This window comes from Echiichthys vipera (assembly GCF_963691815.1).
Source record: "Echiichthys vipera genome assembly, chromosome: 8".
NCBI lineage: Eukaryota > Metazoa > Chordata > Actinopteri > Perciformes > Trachinidae > Echiichthys > Echiichthys vipera.
In genome coordinates, this window is record NC_139833.1 from 16,771,875 (window position 1) to 16,795,618 (window position 23,744).

The window sequence follows — 23,744 nt, forward strand, 5'->3', positions numbered from 1 at the left end:
TGCAGATCTGATGTTCATCCTGATAGAAATAGAAGAGGAAGAAAAACAATTTGAGATATTCTTGCTTTTCCCATTGGTCACACAAATGTGGTTGAAAACAAAATGATTCTTATTATTAGATATGTGTATCAGATGAGCAGTAATAACCATTTACATCAGAGGAAAATGTTTGATTCGTGGGTGGACTTGGTCTAAACGGGCTGGGATACATTCTTAAGCACTACAGCATTTTATGTCTGGAGGATTGAATGAAGAAAATTGATAATTAACACTAATAAAAAATAACAAAACAGAGCGAATAACATGGAATCAGGGAGGAGAGATGATCACCATGGTCAAAACTTATCAGTGAGCCTCTTTGTTTTTTGAACAGTTAATATCTTCTAAATCACCATTTATCCAACAGGCTTCCAAAGAACAACATTTTGACAGCAACAGCTTTGCATTTTTGAACAGCTCAACGCTCCTCTTCTGCTTTTTCTTAAGGTTGCGCTTTCTTTGTTGTTTGTATGAATGGTCACGAAACATGGGCAGAGCCATGGCTGATCCCTCCCAGAACAAAGTGGCTGATTTGTCCAATTTATCCAAACCAGAGTCAAGCGATGATGGATGAAGCCTCTTGATTATTATTTATATTGTGAGCAAAGATCAAAAGGAGGCTAACCAGGCCTTCAGTCTGACATGAGGCACTGCTTCAGTCAGGGTAGTGAAGAGAAAGTGGATTATTTTGCATTTAGAGCATGGAAAAAAAGATGGGTGGTTTAGGGGCAGAGGGAGAGATAGTCAAGGAGAGAAGGAGGAGAGATAGTCGAGCAGCAACATAAGAAGGGGATGCTCTTCTCGTCTCTGACTTCAGGCTGCAGCCCAGTTTGCAGAGTAAATAATTCCCACTATCAGCTCCACTCATAAGATTCCAGGGCAAAGAGGTCAGCCTTATTTGGATCTCGTCTCCTTCAAATCCAAAAAGCACCGTGCTAAGAAAAAAAAAAGCCTCTCTCTTCCTCTCAAGCTCTAAAATGATAAGGAAGCATATAAAATTTATTATCACTGCGTCAGATAAATCATGAATATTCACCGCACTGACAAAATGACTGGGGAAAAACAGGGCCAATATTGGAATGTATGTTATGGTTTTCATAGTAAACATTAAATGTGTCCAATGATGGCTGTGGGCCTCCGCTGAGAGCAAGACTGTGTTGATAATGTTGGTGGTGCAAGGATACACTGGTAGCTTAAAGGCAGAAAAGTCTAAGCATGGTAGAGCAAAGCATATCACTGCAGCATTATCGGAGGGAGAAGTGAAGTACTGCTATAGGCTAAATGATAAGGGAGAGATAGAGCAACTGAAGAAGTTCCTTAAAGGGCTGACACTCAGGAGAAAAAGCTCTCTCCAGTTTACAGAATTCTGCATGTTCAATGGCCCTCACACCCTATTGTATTGCTGCTGGAAAAGGCTGATAAACCTTGGACAAAGCAGTGCTGACACAATTATTTTGAGATTCTGCCAAAATAGGACCAAAGGAATAGTTTGTGCTTCACTGCCAAGTACGTGATATGCATAATCTGTATATGTTTTGTGCCCCCGACCACTGACTTTGATCATTTGCCATTCATTTAAAGATGCATTACTGTAGGTGACTTTTGACCTTAAAAAGGAGCAGGGAGGCTATAACAAAAACTGACAGCAACACAGGCCTGACACACCTTACAATACTTTAGATTAGGAGGTTGCTTTAGCAAACGACAGATCTATTCTATACGACATACTTGTAGCTCTGGTTTAGTCCGCTAACTATATCTAGGTCTTTTCATCACTAGACGCTTATAAGATAATTGCATCTGAATGCAGAGTCTGTGGGAAACAGGATAAGATTTTGGTATTGGAGGAGTTCAAGTATCCATTTGTAGTCTAGGTAGTATTGATAAAATCACAACAGTCCAACAGTGAAGAGTAAAGAGGCAGAAGTCATTGGCTGAAATAGCAATCTCTAACTAATTTTCATTAGTTTTTTAAATTAATCTCCATTCATATTATATATATTTATTTTATTTCAACTCCATTCTCGCGTATCAAGTTGCTTATTGCATTAAGCGCATTGAAGCAGCTGTCTTGGTCAGACTAGCCTCTGGCTACATCAGAAGCCCAGAAATATTCCCAACAGAGATTAAATCATCGTCAGGCCCATATGACTGGACCCATAGCCAATGAGTTCCGAGACTGCTCAATGCTTGACTTTGTTCCCAATCCACTCCTTGAATTAGACTCTCCCACTTCATGCTCAGCGTATTGCGTACACTTTGCTTCTTTGGTGGAAATAGCTGCTAATGAGCAAAAAGTAGCTCAAGCTTTGTGGAACTGCAGAGTCGGGTTTTAATTCTCAGTGGCTCAGTATAGTGACCCTTTCAGACAAAAATGAGTCATTTGAATAAATTAGAATTAAAAAAATAAAAATTATATAACTCTGAAATTGGTGATGTTGAAAATAAACTGAAGCATTCCCCCACATCTGGAACCATATAAACCCTTGAACGACTCACTGAATTGACTGAAAATTGAATTGCTACAACATTGACATAGGGTTCTTTTTCTTAGCTCATGAGGACATTTTTGCAGTACAACCTCAGTCAACAAGAGACACACCCCCATACACATAGAAACCACAAATGTACATAGATACAGTACTTGTACTGATGAGCTGGATGTCTAGCGTATCTTCCCCAAGAGAGTTGCGAGCGGTGCAGCTGAAAACAGCATAGTCCAGAGCTGCGCTCACATTTACAATTCTAACTGTGCTGGTGTGGAAGGAGCCCTCCCTCACGGTCCGCTCCTCATACCTGCAACGCACACACACACACACACACACACACACACACACACACACACACACACACACACACACACACACACACACACACACACACACACACACACACACACACACACACACACACACACACACACACACACACACACACACACACACACACACACACACACACACACACACAGCAGGGATTGTGATGTCCTGCAGAACAAACTAAGTCACCCAATTTCACACATCAAAGAAACATTAAACAGGTATTTGCATAGTGAAAAGCATAGTATAAAATGCACTAAATCTGGATTTAGTAGTGAAATAGCAATATATTATATTAGGGTAAAACCTAATCTAATTGTGAGGATTCATCAATATGTAACCACATTTTGACAGACGCAGAAGTTGTGAAAATAATTCAAAATAGAATAGTGCCTACTCTCTGACCTGGGGTTTGCAAAGTCCATGCGTACACCTTTTTTTTCCCAAGAGAAGTCAACACGAGGAATACCTTCTGCCTGACACACTACCTCAGCTGTAGTGGTGCCATCCCCTCTGCTCGCCACCTTCCTCCATTGGGCTCCTTTCTGAAGCTCTGGTTTGACTTCACAAGACAAGATAGGCGTGGAGGTTATTCATGCAGAAACCAGACACAATACAGGAGAAAATGGACACGGGTATTTGTTGACAAGTACAAAAACGTGTGCATGTTCCCACAAATAGGTCTCCATGTATGTTTTGTTCCCCTCTAACACTGAGAATACATACTACAAACTCACATTGCACTACCAGCTGCACATCTATAATGGCAGACGGTGCTATTCCATTATTGGCTGTGCACTGGTAAAGACCAGCATGAGCCCGAGTCACATCATAGATGGTCAGAAGGCCAGATTCGTCTTCCTGGGTCTCTTGTCCCATCTCCACCTCCCCTTCTCCCTGCGGAAGACAAAGCGAGGGAGAATAAGCAGCAGACAGCAGCTATCCCTCAAAACACACTCCCCTCCTCCTGGGTGAAGGATGGAGGTTGGAGGGGGGGGCTGTGTAAGAGCAGGGCAGGTAGGTAGACAGTGAGAGAGAGTTGAGGGGAACCATCAGGGCTTGGTGTAGGAATGGTAAGGGTGTTGGGGGGAACGCGCTCTGAGGACAGAGAAAGATAATGCCAAGAGTTGGAGAGCCACAGGGAAAGAGAAAAGGAGGGGCTGTGCAGGTTGTAAGCGAGACACGCAATACTGCCAAGGGGTGGGTTAGACCGGAGGAGGCATCAGTAGATACAGAGACCACGCCACATTGACGAATGTGCCCTTTAGTCACGCAGCTGTAATGAAAGCAATTTTTCTGGATTTGGGGTGTGTGTCAAGCAGGAAGAGGTGGGGTGGAAGGATAGTTAGAGCCAGTGAAATATGGTGCATCTGTGTATTTAGAAAGGCCAGGGATGAACAGTAAAAACAGGCAAAATAATAGAAATGTGTGTGTGTGTGTCTCCTAAAAAGGATGTTACCACTCAACTAAACAACAACTGCATTCTCATTTGACATTTTTCTCCCAGATTACGTCACTTTCACCCAGGAGACCACATTTCATATCCTCTGTTAAACCAAATGCCGATGCTGTTACTAAACAGGCATATTTATAATATTTTGTTATGTAACACATTTTAAAATCTTATTTAAAACCTTATTTTAACTGAAACCATGATCTTTTCCTAAACCGAACAAAGTAGTTTTGTGACTCTAGCAATTTGCGAAAAAACGTTTCCCTTGAAAAGTAATTGAGATGCACTTTAGTTGTATGGGAATAGCAGTTTTAAGTAGACAGGGTTGTTGGGTGTTGTGTGTGTGTGAGCTCTCACCAGCCATTTCCAAGAGAACATGTCAGATATAATGGGGTTGGCATCTGCCACACATATCAGGTCTGCTGTTTCCCCCAGGTTCACTAACACACGGTCTTTCTCTGCTTTGACACTGGGAGAATCTGAGAAAAAAGAACAAGGCTAAGGCAGGACCAAAGGTTAAAGTGCCAACGTGGGACAAATCATTTGCCAACCCATTAAACAGACATGCTGCATTGCTATAATTACTCTTACACTTGTTTGCTTTTGAACTTCATAACCCTGTCTTAATTGGCCTCTTTGTTTCAGATACAATGCCATTAACCTCTCTATATGTTGTAGGATTGCAGATGCTTCTGCAACCAAACTGGGAATAGTTTATTTGACCCAGAAGGCCCTCCACTGACAGCACTATGACAGACTGACCAGTTCCCTTCACTTCATTAAGTCGCCTCTGCTTCCTGGCTGCACGGCTCCTCTTCTTGTCGTTATTCCCCTCTAACTCACAAGCTTTTTATACTTAACAATAAGGCCATTAGTGCCTGCTTGTCTAAACCTATGTTCACACTTGAAGAACAGTGGTGGGAAACACTAGAGAGACGCAAAACTCTGGGTTGGTGGGATCCACCTATGTTGGCCTGCTAACCAAGACCGACATTGTTAAGTGGGTTACACCGCCACCCATAAAAGCTACTACAATCTCCCATACATAATGAATATCTACAACTGTCAAGCACAGTCAGATCAGGACGGCAGAATCCATTAAGCGTGTACCATGGGCTTTACTGAAACAGGCAGACCTACATTTTCAACACTTCCATTATTAAATCATCAGTATCGGGGCAGAGGGCCTGAAGCTCGAGGCTGGGCCTGGGGCAGCAGTGGAGATGCACGGCCTTGCATGGAGGCCTAATGAATGTGGCATGTTTGCTGGGTAAGGGTTAAAACTCAATGTTAATGTCTGGGTGTGTGGGTCTGTGTGTGAGGATGCAATGATGGTCTGGATACTGAGCAGCTTTTGACAAGTTCGAAAACATGTTAGAAGCCAACAGATTCATATCCAATGCGCAAAATAGACAATTATATGCCGCAAAAAAATCTGCTCATCCTCTGTATTTAAAGGTAGAAAACTATTAAACAGTGATAAACGATGTGATTGACTTGTGACCCACAGGGCCCACAGGTATACCTGCAAATCTAGCACATAAGAATCTGAAAAGGAGAGATTAATAATGAATGGATTGCAGGAAGGTGAAAAAAAGAGATTGTTTTGAAAAGTACAGTACTTTTATTTTTTCGCTCATTCTTTTGTCTCATTTTCATTTCTTTCTGTTTTGTCCATTTTTCCTCTGATAGTTGTTCTGGGGCACATTAATTTATCCCCATTTATTATTGTAAATAATTAAACTGGCTTTCAACGGCTTTCTGGTGCAGCTACCAGCCATATCATGGTGTGTTTTTGAACATTCAAGCATATAAACATTCTTTAGTCTCTAAAAATTTTAAACTTTGAAATTTATTTTGTTTTCACTAACCCAGTACTGCCTTCAGCATTAAATACAAAAACTCCGAAACGTGTGTCTGCATGTAGGTCCTTACATTGAACGTCCAGCATGATGGAGGTTTGGTTGACCCCCTCATCATTTGTACACTTGACCGTGTAAACTCCGGCATCTTTTCTCGTCACATTCTTGATCTCCAGTGTGTTCTCGTCTGACCAGTGGTAGCGCAGATCCCCCTCTTTCCAAAAACATGGAAACACACACACATGCATGCACACACACACACACACACACACGCACAAACAACGGTAAATTAAGTATTCATTACATGCTCATCAACCGCGTGCCCTCTGGCCACTGGTCTCTAAGTGACATCTAATCCTGCATTATTGATTGGCCTGGCTGGATTCCCACATCAGCCAACAATGGGCTGCATGAGAGACACCTCCTGTACCACAGCAGTCAAAATGTAATAGGTGGGTTTCCACATTCTGGAATACATTCATGTTATGGTTGGGGCTGCGTATGATGGAGCTAATAGAGTTAACAGAGTAAAAAGAGTGGCTGCAGCAAGGCCCTGATGACACCGCCCTGGAGAAGAAGCCAGGTTTAAAACCGTTGTGTTGTATTCAAGGAGACAGCAAACCTCATTTAGACTGCATACATTAGAGCCATAATGAGAATCACATTTGGCAGGGTCCCATGCTGGCTAACCTGCCATGTTTTATTCAGACCCTGAATGGCAGAGCTGAGTGCTTACTTGCTGGCTCAGCTCAACTAGGACCTGGTTTATAGAGCCATCACACAGCCCCGGATCACCTTTGACCAGCTTCTCCCTGCGGTGCAGCCAAATGCAGGAGACCTCCTCTGGGTTAGCTGAGACCAGCAGTGGGATGGTTGCCATGTCATCCTCCACCACCTGGACCTGTGCTGGCTGCTCTGGGCTAAACTCTGGTGGGTCTGACACACAAAAAAAATCAGCTACAGTAAGTCTGGTTTGCACCCAAAAAACACAAGCAGAGGCATAAATACAAACTCCAGCACACAAAATGACAAGAATCAGCAAGAGAAAACACAAAGACTCACAAAACGTGTTGAGCATGAAAGCAGGAAGAGACACTAATGAGAGTCAAACCAGTAAAAAGTCGACATCCCACCAATAATTCCAGATCTAACCAACTTCACATACTCAGATGGCAGGGGAGTAAGGGAACACGGGTGGGAGAGGGACAGGCATTAAAACAACGAGTGACAGTACTGTTGTCCGACTGCAGCTCTGTACAAACACACAGTGACATTCCTTCATGCTCATACACAGTTTCAAGCTTTGAAGCAGCAACTGGCTGCTGCCTGTGAAATGGCATCAAAGACAAACATGGCCATGCAGCAAAGCAAATGCACAATTAGGACACACTGCCACAGAGCTCAACAGACCCAGCAATCGCAACAAAAGGTTTCCAGTAAACAAGCAAACACACACATACTGTATACACTGACATTTCTGTAGAAAATTACACCAGAAAAGCAGCTTACATCTGCACGATCATAGATCATCCTTATGAATTGTTTAAGATTTATGAAAATCACATCTCCTGGTCAATCGCCAAGAAGAAAGAAGGAAACAAACAGACGGTTCATTCTTTACTTACAAAGCACATTGAGTTTGAAGAATGTGTTAGCCCCCTCTGCTAGCACGGCACTGTAGGCCTGGCAAATGACCCTCTGGTTGTGATGCTGTGAACTCAGATTCAGGGACAGAGAACTATGCACAGACACACCACCAAACTGAGCCCTCCTGGGTGGCTGTTCCACTCCCTGGAACCTAGGACACAAGTGGCACCCAGCAAATCCACTCAAAAGGGGGCTTCCCATTCTCCAAACAATCATAAATATTGCAAAATTTAACAGGAAAAACAGTAATTCAGAGTTATTCTGACATCAAATTAGTCAAATAATTTTGCAGGAAAATGGCAAAGAAGCCATGCCAAAATGAAGCTCAAAGTGGGTGGCTCTCAGTGCTTTGACGATTTACGCTGCCTTATCGAAAAAAGGGTACTTGTGTGTGATTTTGTGCATTTAAGTATAAGAGGTATCTTTATACATCTATCTTTATCTATTCTTTAGTACTTTACTATAAATCCTTTGTTTTGTCAGGGGTAGCATAATCCCCTATCAAATAATGCTCCTAATACATAATAATTTATTATAACACTACTCCCTACATGTATACTGGAAGAATATGGGAATATATTTTGATACTCTATGATAATATCTTTATGTTATGCTACCTCGCATGTACAGTACCGCTGAGTAGCGCTTCTTGATAGGTAACACATATAGGGAACAAATATGGGCAGCCATCTTGGCAGTGCCCAACTAACTCCCAAACTCCCTACTACCCGAAAATGGGCAAAGAGGTGGATAGTGGGTGGAGCTAAGGCAGGCTGAATGAAGCCTATAGTCTCTACTCGCCACCTGTGGCAGCACCCAACTGTCACTCAAAGCAGCCATCCCTTAATTTTGAATAACTTTAAGTCTTAATATAATTTAAAACAGGTGCGTTATATAAAAATACACCCCCCATATAGTTGTTATGAGGGGGGAAATTAACTATAGAGACCAAAACCCTTTTTTGTACCAGGTTACATGTTTATTTTGGCTGTAAAGCTCTACAGGGATTTGCTCTGTTTTGGAGTGAGCCTCTAGTGGCCATTCGAGGAATTGTACTTTTTGGCACTTTCGTGTTGGCTTAATTTTTCAGCCCAAGAGGTTACCACTTGGAAAATGACCCTGTTGACGTGTGTCATTGTCTGCTATGGATACCTCCACCCACTGCCAAACCTGAGTGAGCCCAAGCTCCATGAGATGTTGGCCTTGGGGTTACTGCTTCCAGAGTGGCACTCGAGATAAATCATCTGGCCCCGACGTACCACCTCCTGTTTAGTTGAAATCTTGATATTCACTGCTGGAACTGGAGAACCATGTAGAAAAAACAATCTGAACTCACTGACAATATCAAGATGAAGAGCATAAAATGATGTAGCTGAAAATCGGTGTGAATGGTTTTAATATCAAATCAATTTATCTGATATTGTGCTATTCTAAAATAACCCTCATTCTGTGTTAGAGCTCAAGTCTAACTCACAGTGAACCATAACCTTAGTGTGGGCAGAGATGGTCTTCTTTGCTTTATTTGTGGCATCACAGCGGTACGCGGCCATGTTGTCACTTGCCGTCAGGACCAGAATCAGTTCTCGAGCCACACCCCGATCAAAGGATGTCTGCTTCAGTGCATCAGTCACAACCCTTCCATTCTAAACAGGAAAGGAAGGATATTATACAGAGAAGTGTATGTGCTCTAGAAATGTGGTTCAACACACCTACCATACGACAGTACACACTAACCTTAAACCAAGTCAGTGTCCCAGTGGGATTCCCTCCAGTGGAGAAGCATGTGAGACGAACAGTGGTCCCTGAACGCAGGGGGACATCTTGAGGAGGAGCATCGAGCCATATCTTTAGAGGAGGGTCTGTTGTAAAAGAAGCAGTTAGAGTTTTGAATCTGGAAGATTTGTTAGTTAACTTTAGTCACCACACGTGTTTAGCAGACTTGTTTATACTGTATTTATAGACCAGCTGTACAGAATATTTTCAATATTTATATGTATTGGTCAAGAGCTATATTTACCTTTTTGTGTTTCTTGACATTGAGAATTGTAATTATAATTGACCCCTTTTTAACCATGATGGATGGGTTTTTGCTAAGATGTAAATCTTCGTACCAAATCAAATATTCTCCTTGGCAATTTTTTTTATTCTGGTTGGGTTTTATCAGCGGTAACTTGCCGCCTCGAGTCATTTCAATGAAGGGAGGCCGCAGAGGAAAGCAGGTTTCAATTACAGCAACAGGAGTATGAAGTGATGGGGCCCTCATGAATGTGCACAGATTTTGCTGTGCCGACGCTTTGCTTTTTTGGGAAATGTTCTTTAAGGTAGCCTGTTGTCAGGGCAGTTGCCGCAGGGTGGTATGAAAGCAGCTTTAAGCTTACTCACAGTATACAGTGAGCATGGTGATCTGGGTCTTGGAGAAGTGTGTGCCCTTGTTGAAAGTCTCACAGGTGAGTTTCAGGCCATCGTCCTCCCGGGAGACCCTGTGGGTCATGTTGGACATGGTTGTCATCCCGCCATTGTCACCCTGCAGAAACAACACCCACGCACATCAGTTCAGTCAAGAGACAAACAGCCTTGGTCTCTGGCGTTCTCAGTCTTCAGAGAGAGAGGGAGAGAAAAATCAGGGAGAAAAACAACCCACACTGCTTTGTCTTGGCAAATACAGATGGCAAATTAGCTGCTGTAATGACTGATGTTGTGCATGGTCTGTGATAAATAAGCATATTCATCTGACTCTCCTGCTTTGCACATGGTTATAAATTGAGCAAAGCCTCATTTTGCACCTGCCTGATAGTGGTCATGCCTGTGCAGCACATCTGGTTATTAAAACCATTATTGTGGTGATTACTGTAAAAGCCACAGTCAGAAAGACTAACAAAGACCCTGGACAGGAGCGTCAGTCTTTATTAACCTCACACTGTTTCAGATGCATTAAAGCTCACACACTGAGTGCCTTGTGTAAGATCAAATGAAAATGCTGCTGCCAGATGAATAAAGAGCTTGTTTAATAATGTTCATCTTCTGTGTCAGCTTTTATTCACTTTGATCTTATTAACATACACAAAAGAGGAGAAGAGCAGCAGAATACTCCTTTTAGAATCGGCTGCCAATTCATTTGCAAAGCTGCAGCAGGTGTATTCAGACACACTGCACTCATGGTCATACCGTTTTCTTTCATCTATAAAGGTTCACATGAGGTCACATTTCATTTTGAAGATTCTTTTAATTCACTGGGAGGCATTTTCAAAGTTTTTTTGTTAGTACCCTAAAGGCAAGCTTGACTGAGGGGCAATGCTTTTGCACTTTATCTTTCATGCCTTTTTGCCTTGCGTTCACAAAAACGTATCAAAATCATACCCTTTTTCAGTATTCTCTTTAAACTAACCAGCATGATCGCCAATTATAACTCGCTGTGTGTGTGGTCTCTTGTCTATCGACCTATCTGTCTACCTGTTTAGACAGATAGATTTCAAACTCATGCTAATTGTGTGCTGTGTAGTCTCACCTCTTCCACAGTTGCAACGGTGGTGTTGAGCTCCTTGTAGCCCAGCCACCAGCGAATCTGGACAGGTGGATTACTGGAGGTGGCGTAGCAGCCCAGATTCAAGTCCTGCCCCTCAACGGCCGTGAACGAACCCAAAAGTGTTACCTCTGCAGGCTCAACTGTTGTACATGCACACATAAAAAGACTAGTCAGTAAAAATACCGCCCATGAGTAGTACATTCAACAGCTACCTATTCTGATCACAGTGCCAGCACAACTATTTTTGGATGCGAAATATAGAGCTGTATCAAGGGTGAGAAGGAAAATCACTTTGAGTGGCAACTTGTTTTCTCAGGAGGTTTTCAATGTGGTTTCTAAAGTCTATTTCGTTTTAACCACAGGGGGAGACAGGGTACAGTAGCTGCAGGCAAAGTGTTGCTGCTGCATAAAGCCTTCCGGGGGAATACAAAGGCTGGAGACTGAGCTGGCAGACGTGGGGAAGGAGGGGTCATGTATGTAAATGGTTTGTGTTTCCCACATGTGACAGAACGGGGTGCATTTGTGCATGCCACACACAAAGGCGGTTAAAATTGAGCAGGTGCCATGTGGTAAAAGAGGAGCATTCATATTACACCAGTGATACGTATTCTGTGCCCTCCAGCTTCTGCCAGTGCCTAGAGCGCAGTCAGGCAGTGAGCAGCTCATTTTCAACATCCTTGGATGGATGACTGTGAGGCATAGCACCAGGGTCTGTTGTGGGCTTTGTGAGGAGAGGAGGAGCACTGGTGTAACTTCAGCCACCTTTACATAGCATGAGCAAGATATTTCAAAGCATATTTACATAATATAAGTGCATCAATCCCACAGCATTTAAAGCTCTGACTTACTTTGGCTCTGTAGTGTAAATCAGGCTATTGTTAGACTCAATGCACCAAGGCTGCTGGATATTAATTCTGTATTTGTTTTATTGTTGCTGAAACAAACATTTTATATTCAGAGAGAAAGGTTTAATCTATTAACAATGGGCGTTACTATCGCAAAAAGTGTAGGCTTTACTGCCTCAGGATGTGCATTGGACCGATTCAGCTAAATTATAGTGTAGCAGCTATAAAAGAGCATGGTGTGATACTGATCTAGAGGCAGTCGGAAATATGGGCTGCAGCCACAATAACCATTAGTTTCATTAATGATATTATCATTAGAATTTATGCTGGGACAGCAAAATAATTGGTTTTGGAGGTAAGACTCCTAATATATTCTTCTGCCCCATGTCCATATTCTGAATATATCCATTACTTTATGTGCAAGTGTGCAAGTGTCTAAGTGTGTGTGTTCCAACACTGTGCGCTGTATCAAGTATTATTTTCACTCACAGAACACAGTGATTTTGTGGCTGACAGTTAGAGGTGTGAGGGACACCAAATTGACGCTCTCACAGCACACCACTGCCTGGTTGTCTGCAGGGGTGATCTTCAGGTTGAGGATACTGCTGGACTTCTGCTCCACAACATCCACTTCCCAAGCCGTGGACAGAACTTCTCCATTCTGACACACAGAGGGACACATGGAATTTAAAAAAAGGACACAACAAGAATATGTTTGAATAATTGCATGGCCACATATGGTGCACTCAATTAAGTACGGAAGTTGCTAACATTGGGATACTTAAACTGAAAGCGTTCTAACTAAAATAGCCAGTGTGACAGTGTGTCAAGCCTCCTTAACAGATGGTGTCAAAAATTTACCTTGGTCCAGTGGAGATTGGCTAGGGGGTTCCCACCATGAGACACACACTTCAACACGAGCATTCTCCCCGCTTTGACTCCCTCTCTCTCCAGACCTAAAATAACTGGAGGCTGAGGTGGGACTGTCAGGAAATGAAAGACAAAGATAAAAATGGACGTGACGAATGGGAACGGCAAAGAGGAAAAAGTAAAATAGAAAAAGTTGAGGGAAGAGAAGAGATATAGTAACTCGGGGAAATGGGGGTAGAGTGACCATCTATAGGATAAAAGAAAGAAATGCACTGCGATGAGAGCACTCTAGGCAATTGAGTAGGGAGCATCCCTATTTGTTGAGACAGGGCCAATAAATTGGACACATTTAACATGACTGTGGGATAAGAGGTCCAGATCTGATGAAAGCATTAAGTATTAGGAGAGCAGAGAGCTGGATCAAGTCCATAAAGAAAAATAACAGATGTTCAAACAGTAATAAGGCAACATGAAATATGAATAAATTACAGCCCCCTTGAATAAAATGTACACAGTAAATAGAGGAGGATGGGCTTTTGTTATTGCTGCAATCAGTTTCAGAGAGCAGGCTGCAGACCCTGGGCCAGTGTGACAAATTGCCACCTTGCTAACAATCTGGCTGGCTGAAAATGGCCACCGCGCTGGCTTTGATGGGCTGGCATGCTGAGCAAGACTGCAGTGGAGGCCCCAAGTTCTGTAACATTAACACTTAGCACAGAGCACATGTTGTTTAATACAGAGCAGAGAGAGCAGAGAGGAAAAGAGGAGCGCTCACGGTTATTGGTCGTTGTTAAAACAGCAGCAGCGGCTTCTAATATGCAGGAGTATATATATAGAGACAACATTAAGGTGTCTAGTCAGCCTGTAGATAATACAGCAGCTGAGCTGGAGGGAGCGCTCACTGCTGAAGGTGTCAGCAGCCCTGCTCCACTTTAATCAACAACATGATTTAGGCCTGGGAGAAGCAGGTGGGTAGACTCTCCGGCCTAAACAATCAATTACTTCAACTGATCAACAGAGTGGAAAATACTAAACCAACTGTAGTAAACAGTAGCTGCGGTGTCACACTGTTTGTGCATTCAGCAACAATAGTTTTCTTTCTTGCCTCGCCAAATAAAGAGGAAAAAGAAACGTCAAATGCAATGAGAGCCTGAGATAGCGTGTGTGTGTGTGTCAACACTTCGTTGTGTGTCGCACTTACACTTTTATTATATAATTTCATGTGGTTTGTGATAAGAAAGCAACAGAAACTCCCTTCCCTCCTGCCTCAGTGGATTCTGAATTTAATTTGAGCTGATGAGCATAAAAAGTTGCTGGGTTAGTTTTGTAGGATTCATTAATATTATTATTATTATTATTAACTGTGGTGCCCTTTGCTTCCCATATTAGTTATTATAATGATAAAAATTCAGTACTTGAAGCCTCACTGATATAATCCATCTCAGTTGGTTCAATAATTGGTTTATGGGTTTTGGTTAACATTGAAAAAATAAGACTAAGGGTTCAAATCATTTTAAGATTACTGAACAAAACAGTTAATCTAAACTAATTCAAATTTAATTGCAGGGTTGGTGTATGACTTTACGCTGCTAGCTAACACTGTGGACACTGATTGGGTTTTACAGTAAGAAAACGGCCTCCTGCTCCAGTCATATCAATCTCAGCCCACCAGGGGGTCACACTCATGTTGTCTTGAAGTAGGTGTGAGTTTGCCTTCAGGTTGAATGTTTCTCCGTGGACCACTAACGCAGGTTGAGTGCACAAGACCGGATACCCCTGGGCCTCCCCGAAGTTGGGTTCCTGTGTGGTTGAGCGTGTTTGTACACAAGGATGTTTTTTTTTTAGAAAAAAAGAGAGTAGGTGTTGACTGTCAGTTTACACACAGGTTGAGACACTCACAGTACACACTCATGGTCATTGTGGTTTCCAGGGGCCGGAAAAGGGCGGGGTTCTTGGCATGGCATGCCAGCTGCCTCCCGTTGTCAGAGCTCAGAGCAGTGACCCTTTGGGAGGTAAAAGAAAGACAGATAAAATGAGAAGGGTAAAAGACTTTAGACTGTATTGAGCCATACAAAGAGCTAAGGAGTAAAAGTACCAATCAATTAATGAATTTTTTGGGGTTTTTTTTTTCAAGCCTCTATTATATAGGACAGACAGGAAATGGGGTGAGAGAGAGGGGGAGACATGCAGCAAAGGGCCACAGATCGGAGTCGCACCGGCGGCCGCTGTCTCGAGGACCTTCAGCCTCTTTTCATGGGGGCGGCTGCTCTAACCACTCAGCCACTGACCGCCCCCACATTAATGTAAATATACTCCATTACAAGTACGAGCCCTGCAGTCATAATCCTACTTATAAATATCGAAGTATGAGTACTTGTTCTGAAGTAAAATGCGTCCAGTGATTGATATTTTATTATATATGCCTTTGTTAGAATGTTAATACTAGTGCATCAATTTGAAAGTAGCATGTTACTGCTGCAGCTGGTGGAGGTGGAGCTCATTTTCACTACTTTATATACAGCTTGGTAGTTTAGTCCAGTGGTTCCCAATCTAGCAGTCACAAGATAACTCTGAGGGGTCGTGGGATGATTAATGGGGTAGGAAAGAAAGAAAAACCACAACAGTTTTGGTACACAAATGTGTAGTCATTTTTCAGACTTTTTCTCTATTCTTTGCTGTTTGTGAAATATTAGACAGTTAGGGGAAAACATTTCTTTAAATTAAACTATCTGAGGAGTTTAGAGCGGAAAAATCTCTTTGGTAGAACTGCTAAAAGTCTGAAAAAAATAGAATTGCCGCCTTGTTGTTGTATCTATTTACATCCATGGCTGTCCAGACTCTAATATTTGTAGCAAAGACTATGAAGGAATTTAATATGAGGTATTAAGTGTATTTTTGGTGAAATGGGTGGTTCCAGTGAATAATAACCAGTGATAAACATGCTGTCTTCACTTAGAGACTATTTTTTACATTGGAGTACAACAGAGGACTGATAGGGAGCTTTGTCAAATGGTGCAATGACAATCACCTGAGGCAATGACAATCTCCTGAGGCTCAACAAACCAATGAGCTTGTGGTGGACAACAAAAGGAACAGGATAGAACACACAGTTGCAGCAATAACATAGGACAATGGTTCAAATAAGGATGTTGCTGAAAAAAAGCTACCAATTCTTAAATGTGGACGCTTCAATCAGAGAGCACAGAAGATCCAAACAATCACAACAGTTTCACGGTTAGTGATTAGTGTCACCAATTCAGCATCGGACCAAATGTGAAATATGGTCGCAATGTCCCCTTCTGTTTCAGAGTTACCTTTTGTTTATAAAATTATCACGTCGTAATTTTATCATTAAGACATTAGTGTGAAATGTTGTCATGATTAACCGAGGGATTCTACCTTTACCGTGACCTTTGACCACCCTTAAATTTCTTAATTTGAAAAATAACAGGTAAACTATGTGTCAGATCGTGGTTGTGGAGAAAAATTACAATATTTTCCCCCGACATGTAGTTAAGTAGAAGTAGTAGGTAGCATAAAATGGAAATACTTAAGTAGAGTGCAAGCACTTCAAAATTGTATTTTAGTGCAGTACAGTAAGTAGTGCACTTTCCAACACTTTGTCTGTGTGACTATAAATTCCAAAATGCACTTTGTGATGTACATTGAAAGATCCACTAGTCCCCTGAATGCAGTGGATTTATTCTGAGTGTAGTGTACTTTCTCAGTTGATGTCTTCTATATCAAATTACAGTACAATGTCAACCGTAACAATCACACATGGCCCACTGCTGTGTACGCTCAGTGTGAATATGAGGAAGGAGCATCAATATTACTTAAGACCTTGGCTGTTCTGCAATAGAGGCGAAGAACGTTGCAGCTCCTCAGTACCAATGTTATCTCAGGATATGACAAGAGGTTATTATCTTTGACACAGAGGAGACAAGTAGGATTAAAGTAATCTATGGCCCTGTTTAATGTATAGGCACCTGGCGAACCTGTGAGGATCGGATCTGTCTCGCTGCAGGAATGTAATTTTGTGCATTTGACAGAAGCTAATTCAATCGCACAGTGCCAAGTAGCAGTTCACTGTGTGCAGAAATTCATTGTACTCACTAAGACAGAGGGAGCAAATACGAGCGGGTGAAAACAAGGGAAACAAGAAACAAAGACAGACTTGGAAAGATTGAGCAGGTCGGTGAGGAGAATGAATCTGGCAGGCGGGCGAACACATACGTTACTTCAGCATGCGTGTTCAGGAGCTTATCCTCTGAGCCAGGCATGGTGAAAGACTCTGCACCTGTCAGCTTGACTCCATCTAACAGACACAATAGGGTACACAAAGGAACACAAAGAGGGAGAATAATGTGTGTAAACTTGTTCATGTGAAACAGAAACATAAAAGTTATTCTTGTGTGGAATAGTAAATGCTGGAATATGATGAACATGCGTATCTTTGTGCGATACATTAAATGGTATATACCACTGTCTCCACCTTTTCGGTTAAATTGAAAACAAAACAGTGTTGCGATTACAATAACACCAAAACAAATTTAATATAATAAAGATGTACATTTGAACAAGTTAAAAAAAAGAAAATATATCCGACCTAACACATAACTCTGTAGAAAAATCCAGACCAAGGGAAAACAATAGTACATCACTTCCTCTCTGTTTTAGCAATATACAGTATGATAGGTGTGACCGAGGTACAAAAGGCAACAGCAGCAAATGGAAAAATTGCAGATGTTTTTGTAAACAACTACAAACTTAGGATTCAGTGGAAATTGGGAATTCAAATGTTCTGGCTATGTCCTCCCACACAGTCTTCTCCTTTCAACTCTACTAATGGAAAACACAACAAAAAAACATATCTTTACTGAACTTACATTTTATTCTCTGCAACATGTTTTTGATTCTATGTTTGAATGGTAAGGTTGCGACCAATAGAGTTACCATAATGTAGAGTGTCAAAAGGGCTGTTTCTCTCTGTTCCAAACAGTCAAGCTGACCATCGCTGTCACTTTTAGTGCAGTTGAAAGGGGTGACTCACCTTTATAAAGTGTGATTTCAGCCACAGGCTTTGCATCGGGGGCTATACAGGTGACGGCGTACTGCTCCCCTGCCACCCAAGGTGTTGCCATGTCCACCTCAAAGTATGGCTTGCTAGGAGGAACTCAACATAAGAAACGATAGCTCAAATTAGGGCTGGGAAATTTGTTTCACAATGATGCAAATGTTTGGTTTCCTGTTGTGCTTCTTGTAAGGGAAGACTTTATTGTGGGGCCAGAAGGAAGACAAAATGCCAGTACTGTATGACTGATGCTGAAGAAGTCTCAATTCTAAGCCTCAACCAGCAAAGATCAGATTCTTATAGCAAGAGGAAATGTGCTATCATCTCATTGGCTATAATGCATAAACATAACATTAAGGAAGTGACATGAGTGTTATCATTTAAGTCTGCAGCTGTATCTTGCAGCCTGCAGAGTCAGATTGAAGGCGCCAAGGGAATCATGACCTTAGCAGGCTCCAGGGAGTTTTCAGGTCCGACTAACTGACACAGAAGTAATCTAACAGAAGCCCACTATACTAAAAAGGCTTGAACATTAAACCCAAAATGTCTAGAGAAAATTAAATATTACGTAACACTTCTTTAGAAGCGGCGCTTTTCCCCATTTTTGCTGAGTCTCTGACTGGAACATGTTGAATAAAGTTTATTAAAATGTTGACTATGTGTTTAGAAGTTTTCAGTAGTTTGGGGCAGGGCATCATAACAAATTTGATGAAATCTATTTTTATTTATAAGTTTAATATATTAAAATAATAAAGTAGTTTTCAGTATGTTGTGGAAACAATTGTTGCTGTTTTTTTGATTGTATTTATTCTTTCTATATTATGTATTTATATGATCTATGTTAGTTATTATTTATCTCATTTTTTATACACTTTTTTTTTCAAAAGTTCAATAGTGAATTTTGTTTCCAAAGTCAATGAGTGATCATGTGAAATAATCTCAATATTGGCCAAATGATTATCATGATTATAATTTTTACCATAATTGAAAAGCCCTCGCTGAAGTTTCATATTTATCACATCATTAATCTAATAGTCATCACTCTAGAGGAAGCATGCGCTATCACAGATGGATATTAGCTTATGCAATGATATAATAATAAGCGCTTGCAACATTTGGGATTGACTGGAATGTCACGCTGTCAGCTTTTGCGTGAATTACTACAGCGAGGTTTGATGTTCTGTTGAGTTAGAATACACATTGCTGGACAATAAGAGAACACAGAGATGAGAAAGTGATGAAACCAATCCACGTAATCTATCATAGCAAACACCAAACACTTCTCTTCTCAGATCACCCCCGAGCTAAATATGTGCTTTCTGGACTGATCAAAGCAGTCTTCACTTCTCCACTGTTCTACTCTACAATCCTTTCATCTGACCATAAATAGGAAAAAAAAACATAGCTTTTAACACAAGGGACCGGAAATTGTTTGGCAGTAAATTGAGAAATCTGTCACCAACTAACCATCAAAGAGATTTCTGTGGATCCGTGAGCCACTCTTTACCAAGACTATCAGTTCAATCATGCACACGCTACAGAAACCTGATTGTCTATTTTGCCAGCTTTTAGAGAGTGGGTGAGCCTGTAGAATTACAAACTACGGTTACTGTTAAGGTTGTTTTTCTTTCATCAGAGATGAAGTGCAAAGGCTGCCTGAGCTCAGAGAGACAGAAAGTACAGGGAGGATACATGTGTATGAGAGAAACATGAAAGACCGTGGCAGAGAAAAAAAGAGATATGGCGAGAATGAAAAGTGATTGTGAGACAAGCTGCAGAGAGCAAGGGGTGGGAGGATAGCTGCTGCTGAATTCTGAGATAAATCCACTGCTAATGTGCGGGTAAACAGCTGGACCACAAGCGACCAAAGAAGCCAGCCAACTCCTCTTCCATCTCTTTGGCACATACAAAAAATCCCTGGCCACTAGGAGGAGCTGTTGCTGTGTGCAGAGTCACCCATTGGCTCCAGTCTGCTATTGAGACAGATGAGATGTGGCTGCAGCTTCAAACTGATTTAAAAGAAGCAATTGAATCTGTGTGGACTGTGATGGGTTACCCAGAGCACTGCAGAGGCGCACGCTGCAATAATGAGATGCATTTGTTTGTCTCAACCCCCCCTCTTTCCTGAGAAGATGACTGGGCCATGCATCTATTGACAGCCCGTGCACTCTCAATCTACTCAGGCCCGCACGGTTCAACATAGGCGCATCTCTTGACACGAGAAGTGTCTGGCAGCCTAACATATTTTAAAATAAGAATAATGATATGTTCGCAAATGAGGCAGGCAGGTATCTAATATTTTCCTCGTTCGCTCATGCTGGCCCCGTCCTCTCATCTCTCATTCACTCCATCATCCCTCTCTTGCACCCCAAGCCCACCACCCACCCTCCTCCGCACGCTATCTTTCTTGACCACTGCAGTTAAATTGTTCAGGGCAAGGTGTGTTCCGGCTTGCACTGGGAATTAAAGGCTGCCCATCCATCACATCTGCAAACCATGTGACCCAATCAGCCCAGTGAGTATGAACATTTGTACAAATGTAATAGCACATGTGGACAACAACAAAACACATACAGAGAGCCAGAGACAGCAAACAAGCTGTTCTCTTAATTAACTCTTTCTACCCCGTCTTTGTCTACTTTGCCATCGGCTTTGTTATGTTTTTTCTCCCCATCTCTCTTCCTCCTCTTTGCATTCTAGCCTTATCTCTCTTATTACGGTACATATATGAACACAACAATACATAGGCACGCAAAACCTTGCTCTTGCCGTTGAGACGGGAAACAGTGAGCCGCAAAATTCGATTCATTAGACAAATACAGACGGATGGATGGATAAGGCAGATAAGAAGCAGATTAGCAGACACACATCCGATATGCATATCCAACTATCTTTCTCTCTCATTCATATACAGATGCACACACACTCTTTCCTCCTTTGCACACAAACACCCACAGATAAACTCGAGTCTACAGTGCATGTAGATTTGCATGCACAAACACACTGACACAGGTGAGTGAGTGTGTTCAGACAAGCTACATTCATTTCACTTCAATCTAAAAACAGGCGCCAGCGTGTGCACATGTGATACCAAGCTGATTCTTAAGAAAATACCAGAGAAGGCCCAGTGAATAAAATAGTCTCAGAAAAGCTTATTATGCAGAATTAAAAACACAACAGAGACTAGAAGATGAGACTTCTCAATACCACACAGACACAACTCATCGCCTTTATCTCTGGAAGACAAAGACTGGTTAAAGCAACACATCCGTGCACATGCAGAAGGATATATTTTTAAACTCATATGTGCATATAAACACGCATGTGCGTACACACACACACACACACACACACACACACACACACACACACACACACACACACACACACACACACACACATACACACACACACACACACACACACACACACACACACACACACACACACACACACACACACACAAGGTCTCAGGTGTGTGATCTCTGGCAATGAATGCCTCTGAAACAGTTATCTTTTTTCAGCCTTTCCCTCCCCCTCTGCTCCCCCCTTCCCGTCTGCTCTGTTCTGGGGGAGAAGTAGAGCAGCAGGTCCACCTCCCCTCGCCCACTGTCACACCACTCTTTCTTGACCCACTACTACTGTCTCTTGTTTGGGTACATTTGATAACAGTTACATTTTTACCACATCAATCACCATTTACAGAAAGTATTTCACATACAAGGTCTGAACTCACTCAGTGGGAGTGTCTCAGGGCGTACTGTCCTTTTGGCCGGGGCCAAAACCGTTTTTTCAGCTAAAGCCTGGTACCTTTAAGCAGTGTGAGTGCACCCGCTCCGCGCATAACTGCGGCCAGCGGGCCGTCCACGGCCAGCGGGCCGTCCACGAGGTGGGCTTTAGCGGAGCCGTTTGCACATATACGAGCACGAGCGTGCGCACGTGTACGAGCACGAGCCCTACGGCAGTAGCGTTATGTCCGCCTGTTCGGACATGTAAATAGAAGGACGGAACATGCGTGGACATTTAACAACAACAACAATGGCGGTGAAAGGTTCACGTTGGTGTGATGCGGAGGTGGAGTGTTTACTGCAGATTTGGTTGGATGAAAATATTCAAAAACAGTGGACAAGACGCACAAAAACTCCGAGGTCTGTGGAAAGATTTGTAAACAAAGCCACACACACGCGATCAATGTGTGTGACGTGTTACGGCGTGATGGCGTATGGACAGCAAGAAGATTTGGCCGGCCCTGGCAGTGTGAGTACAAACGGGGCTGGGGCGCCATAAAGTACCATAAAGCCCGGGTCGCGGTACGGAAGGACAGTGTGAGTATGCCCTCAGACAGAGGGTGAATACAGAAGGTATGAGAATTCAAGCATGTAAACATGTTCTAGAAGAAACCCAAAATTAAAGTATGAACCTGAAAATGAGCATGATAAGAGACCTTTAACAACAAAGGAGGGAGACAGAACATTTCACTTGTCCCATTAGTGTCTCATTTTACTATTAAGCAGAGCTTCCTTTGCTAATTGTAAAGACCCTGACACTGTAACATCAGTCTGGCACTGTAATATACACACCGTTACACCAGTGTATAACACACTGTCCTCTGATGGGGTTATATCTTGGGCAACTGTCAGAACTTTTCATGAATTAAGATGAATAAAGTCACCATGTTCTACGTTGCTTGTGCCCCCATTTATAAGTTGTTCCATTATTCATAACAGGGAATCATAAAATGAAGGCTCATTATATACTCTTCAAGTGCTAAACTCATTAGCTACCACAAAAACCTCACTATAGCCCTGGTTCCTAAAATGTCCTCTAACCTACAACCAACACTGATAATAAGCTTACACACATGGGCACACACACACACACACACACACACACACACACACACACACACACACACACACACACACACCTCTGTGAGACCCAACTATGGCAACTCAATGAGTAACGCAGTCTAAAACCAGAACACATCAAATAACGGTTTTAAACATTTGCAGTAGGCATCTGTACAGGCATGCAAAGCAGTAAGAGAGAGAGTTGTTCATTAATAGGATTAAATGCTAAGGCTAATGGTATAAACCGAGACACAGGATGTGTCAGGTATGTGACGGGCACAGTACGGGGTAAGTTTTAGAAGAGGAGGGGGTTTCAGCAGAGGGGTAGAGGTTGTTATTGTCATGGATTACTCACTGCCACTTGATCTGCCTATTGCAGTAATCCCCTATCTAAGCTCCGCAGGAAGGCAAAAACACACAGGAGTTATGCTGCACCAATGGAAATGTCTTGAAAACATATCTTTGTAAGCTCATGGATGGGGCTTATTGACATTTTTTGCCTCTGTCCTTGCTATTCACTGCCTGTGGTGATCCATCTTGAATTAGCCAGTCATGATAGCACTCGCTCTGACCCAAGAATCCAATTATACGACCAGCAATCTCTGTTTTGTTTTCACATTCCTCTCCTCTCCCCCACTGTATCTCCTCATAAAGACTTTATAGTGTTTTGATTTGATGCAGGGCTTGATGGGATATGGCCATGGTTGACTGGCCAGGGGTGTGGGGCCTTGGGAGCTGTAGTTCAGTGATGGAGAAGTCTGT

General features: G+C 42.3%; 1 protein-coding gene across 1 annotated transcript in view; it reads right to left on the reverse strand.

Annotated features, from left to right (window-relative positions):
- The window catches only part of nphs1 (NPHS1 adhesion molecule, nephrin), a gene marked incomplete at both ends in the record, with an annotated part of 40,448 nt that overhangs the window by 4,593 nt on the left and 12,111 nt on the right, over positions 1–23,744 (reverse strand). The window contains 17 exons of the mRNA XM_083918985.1: positions 2,684–2,835; positions 3,264–3,420; positions 3,596–3,755; positions 4,669–4,790; positions 6,247–6,360; positions 6,969–7,109; positions 7,799–7,971; positions 8,991–9,120; positions 9,295–9,463; positions 9,555–9,679; positions 10,203–10,344; positions 11,326–11,483; positions 12,678–12,849; positions 13,050–13,171; positions 14,958–15,061; positions 17,295–17,376; positions 18,112–18,234. Coding sequence (XP_083775111.1) covers positions 2,684–2,835; positions 3,264–3,420; positions 3,596–3,755; positions 4,669–4,790; positions 6,247–6,360; positions 6,969–7,109; positions 7,799–7,971; positions 8,991–9,120; positions 9,295–9,463; positions 9,555–9,679; positions 10,203–10,344; positions 11,326–11,483; positions 12,678–12,849; positions 13,050–13,171; positions 14,958–15,061; positions 17,295–17,376; positions 18,112–18,234 — 2,346 coding nt within the window. The remainder of the gene's footprint in view (positions 1–2,683; positions 2,836–3,263; positions 3,421–3,595; positions 3,756–4,668; positions 4,791–6,246; positions 6,361–6,968; positions 7,110–7,798; positions 7,972–8,990; positions 9,121–9,294; positions 9,464–9,554; positions 9,680–10,202; positions 10,345–11,325; positions 11,484–12,677; positions 12,850–13,049; positions 13,172–14,957; positions 15,062–17,294; positions 17,377–18,111; positions 18,235–23,744) is intronic.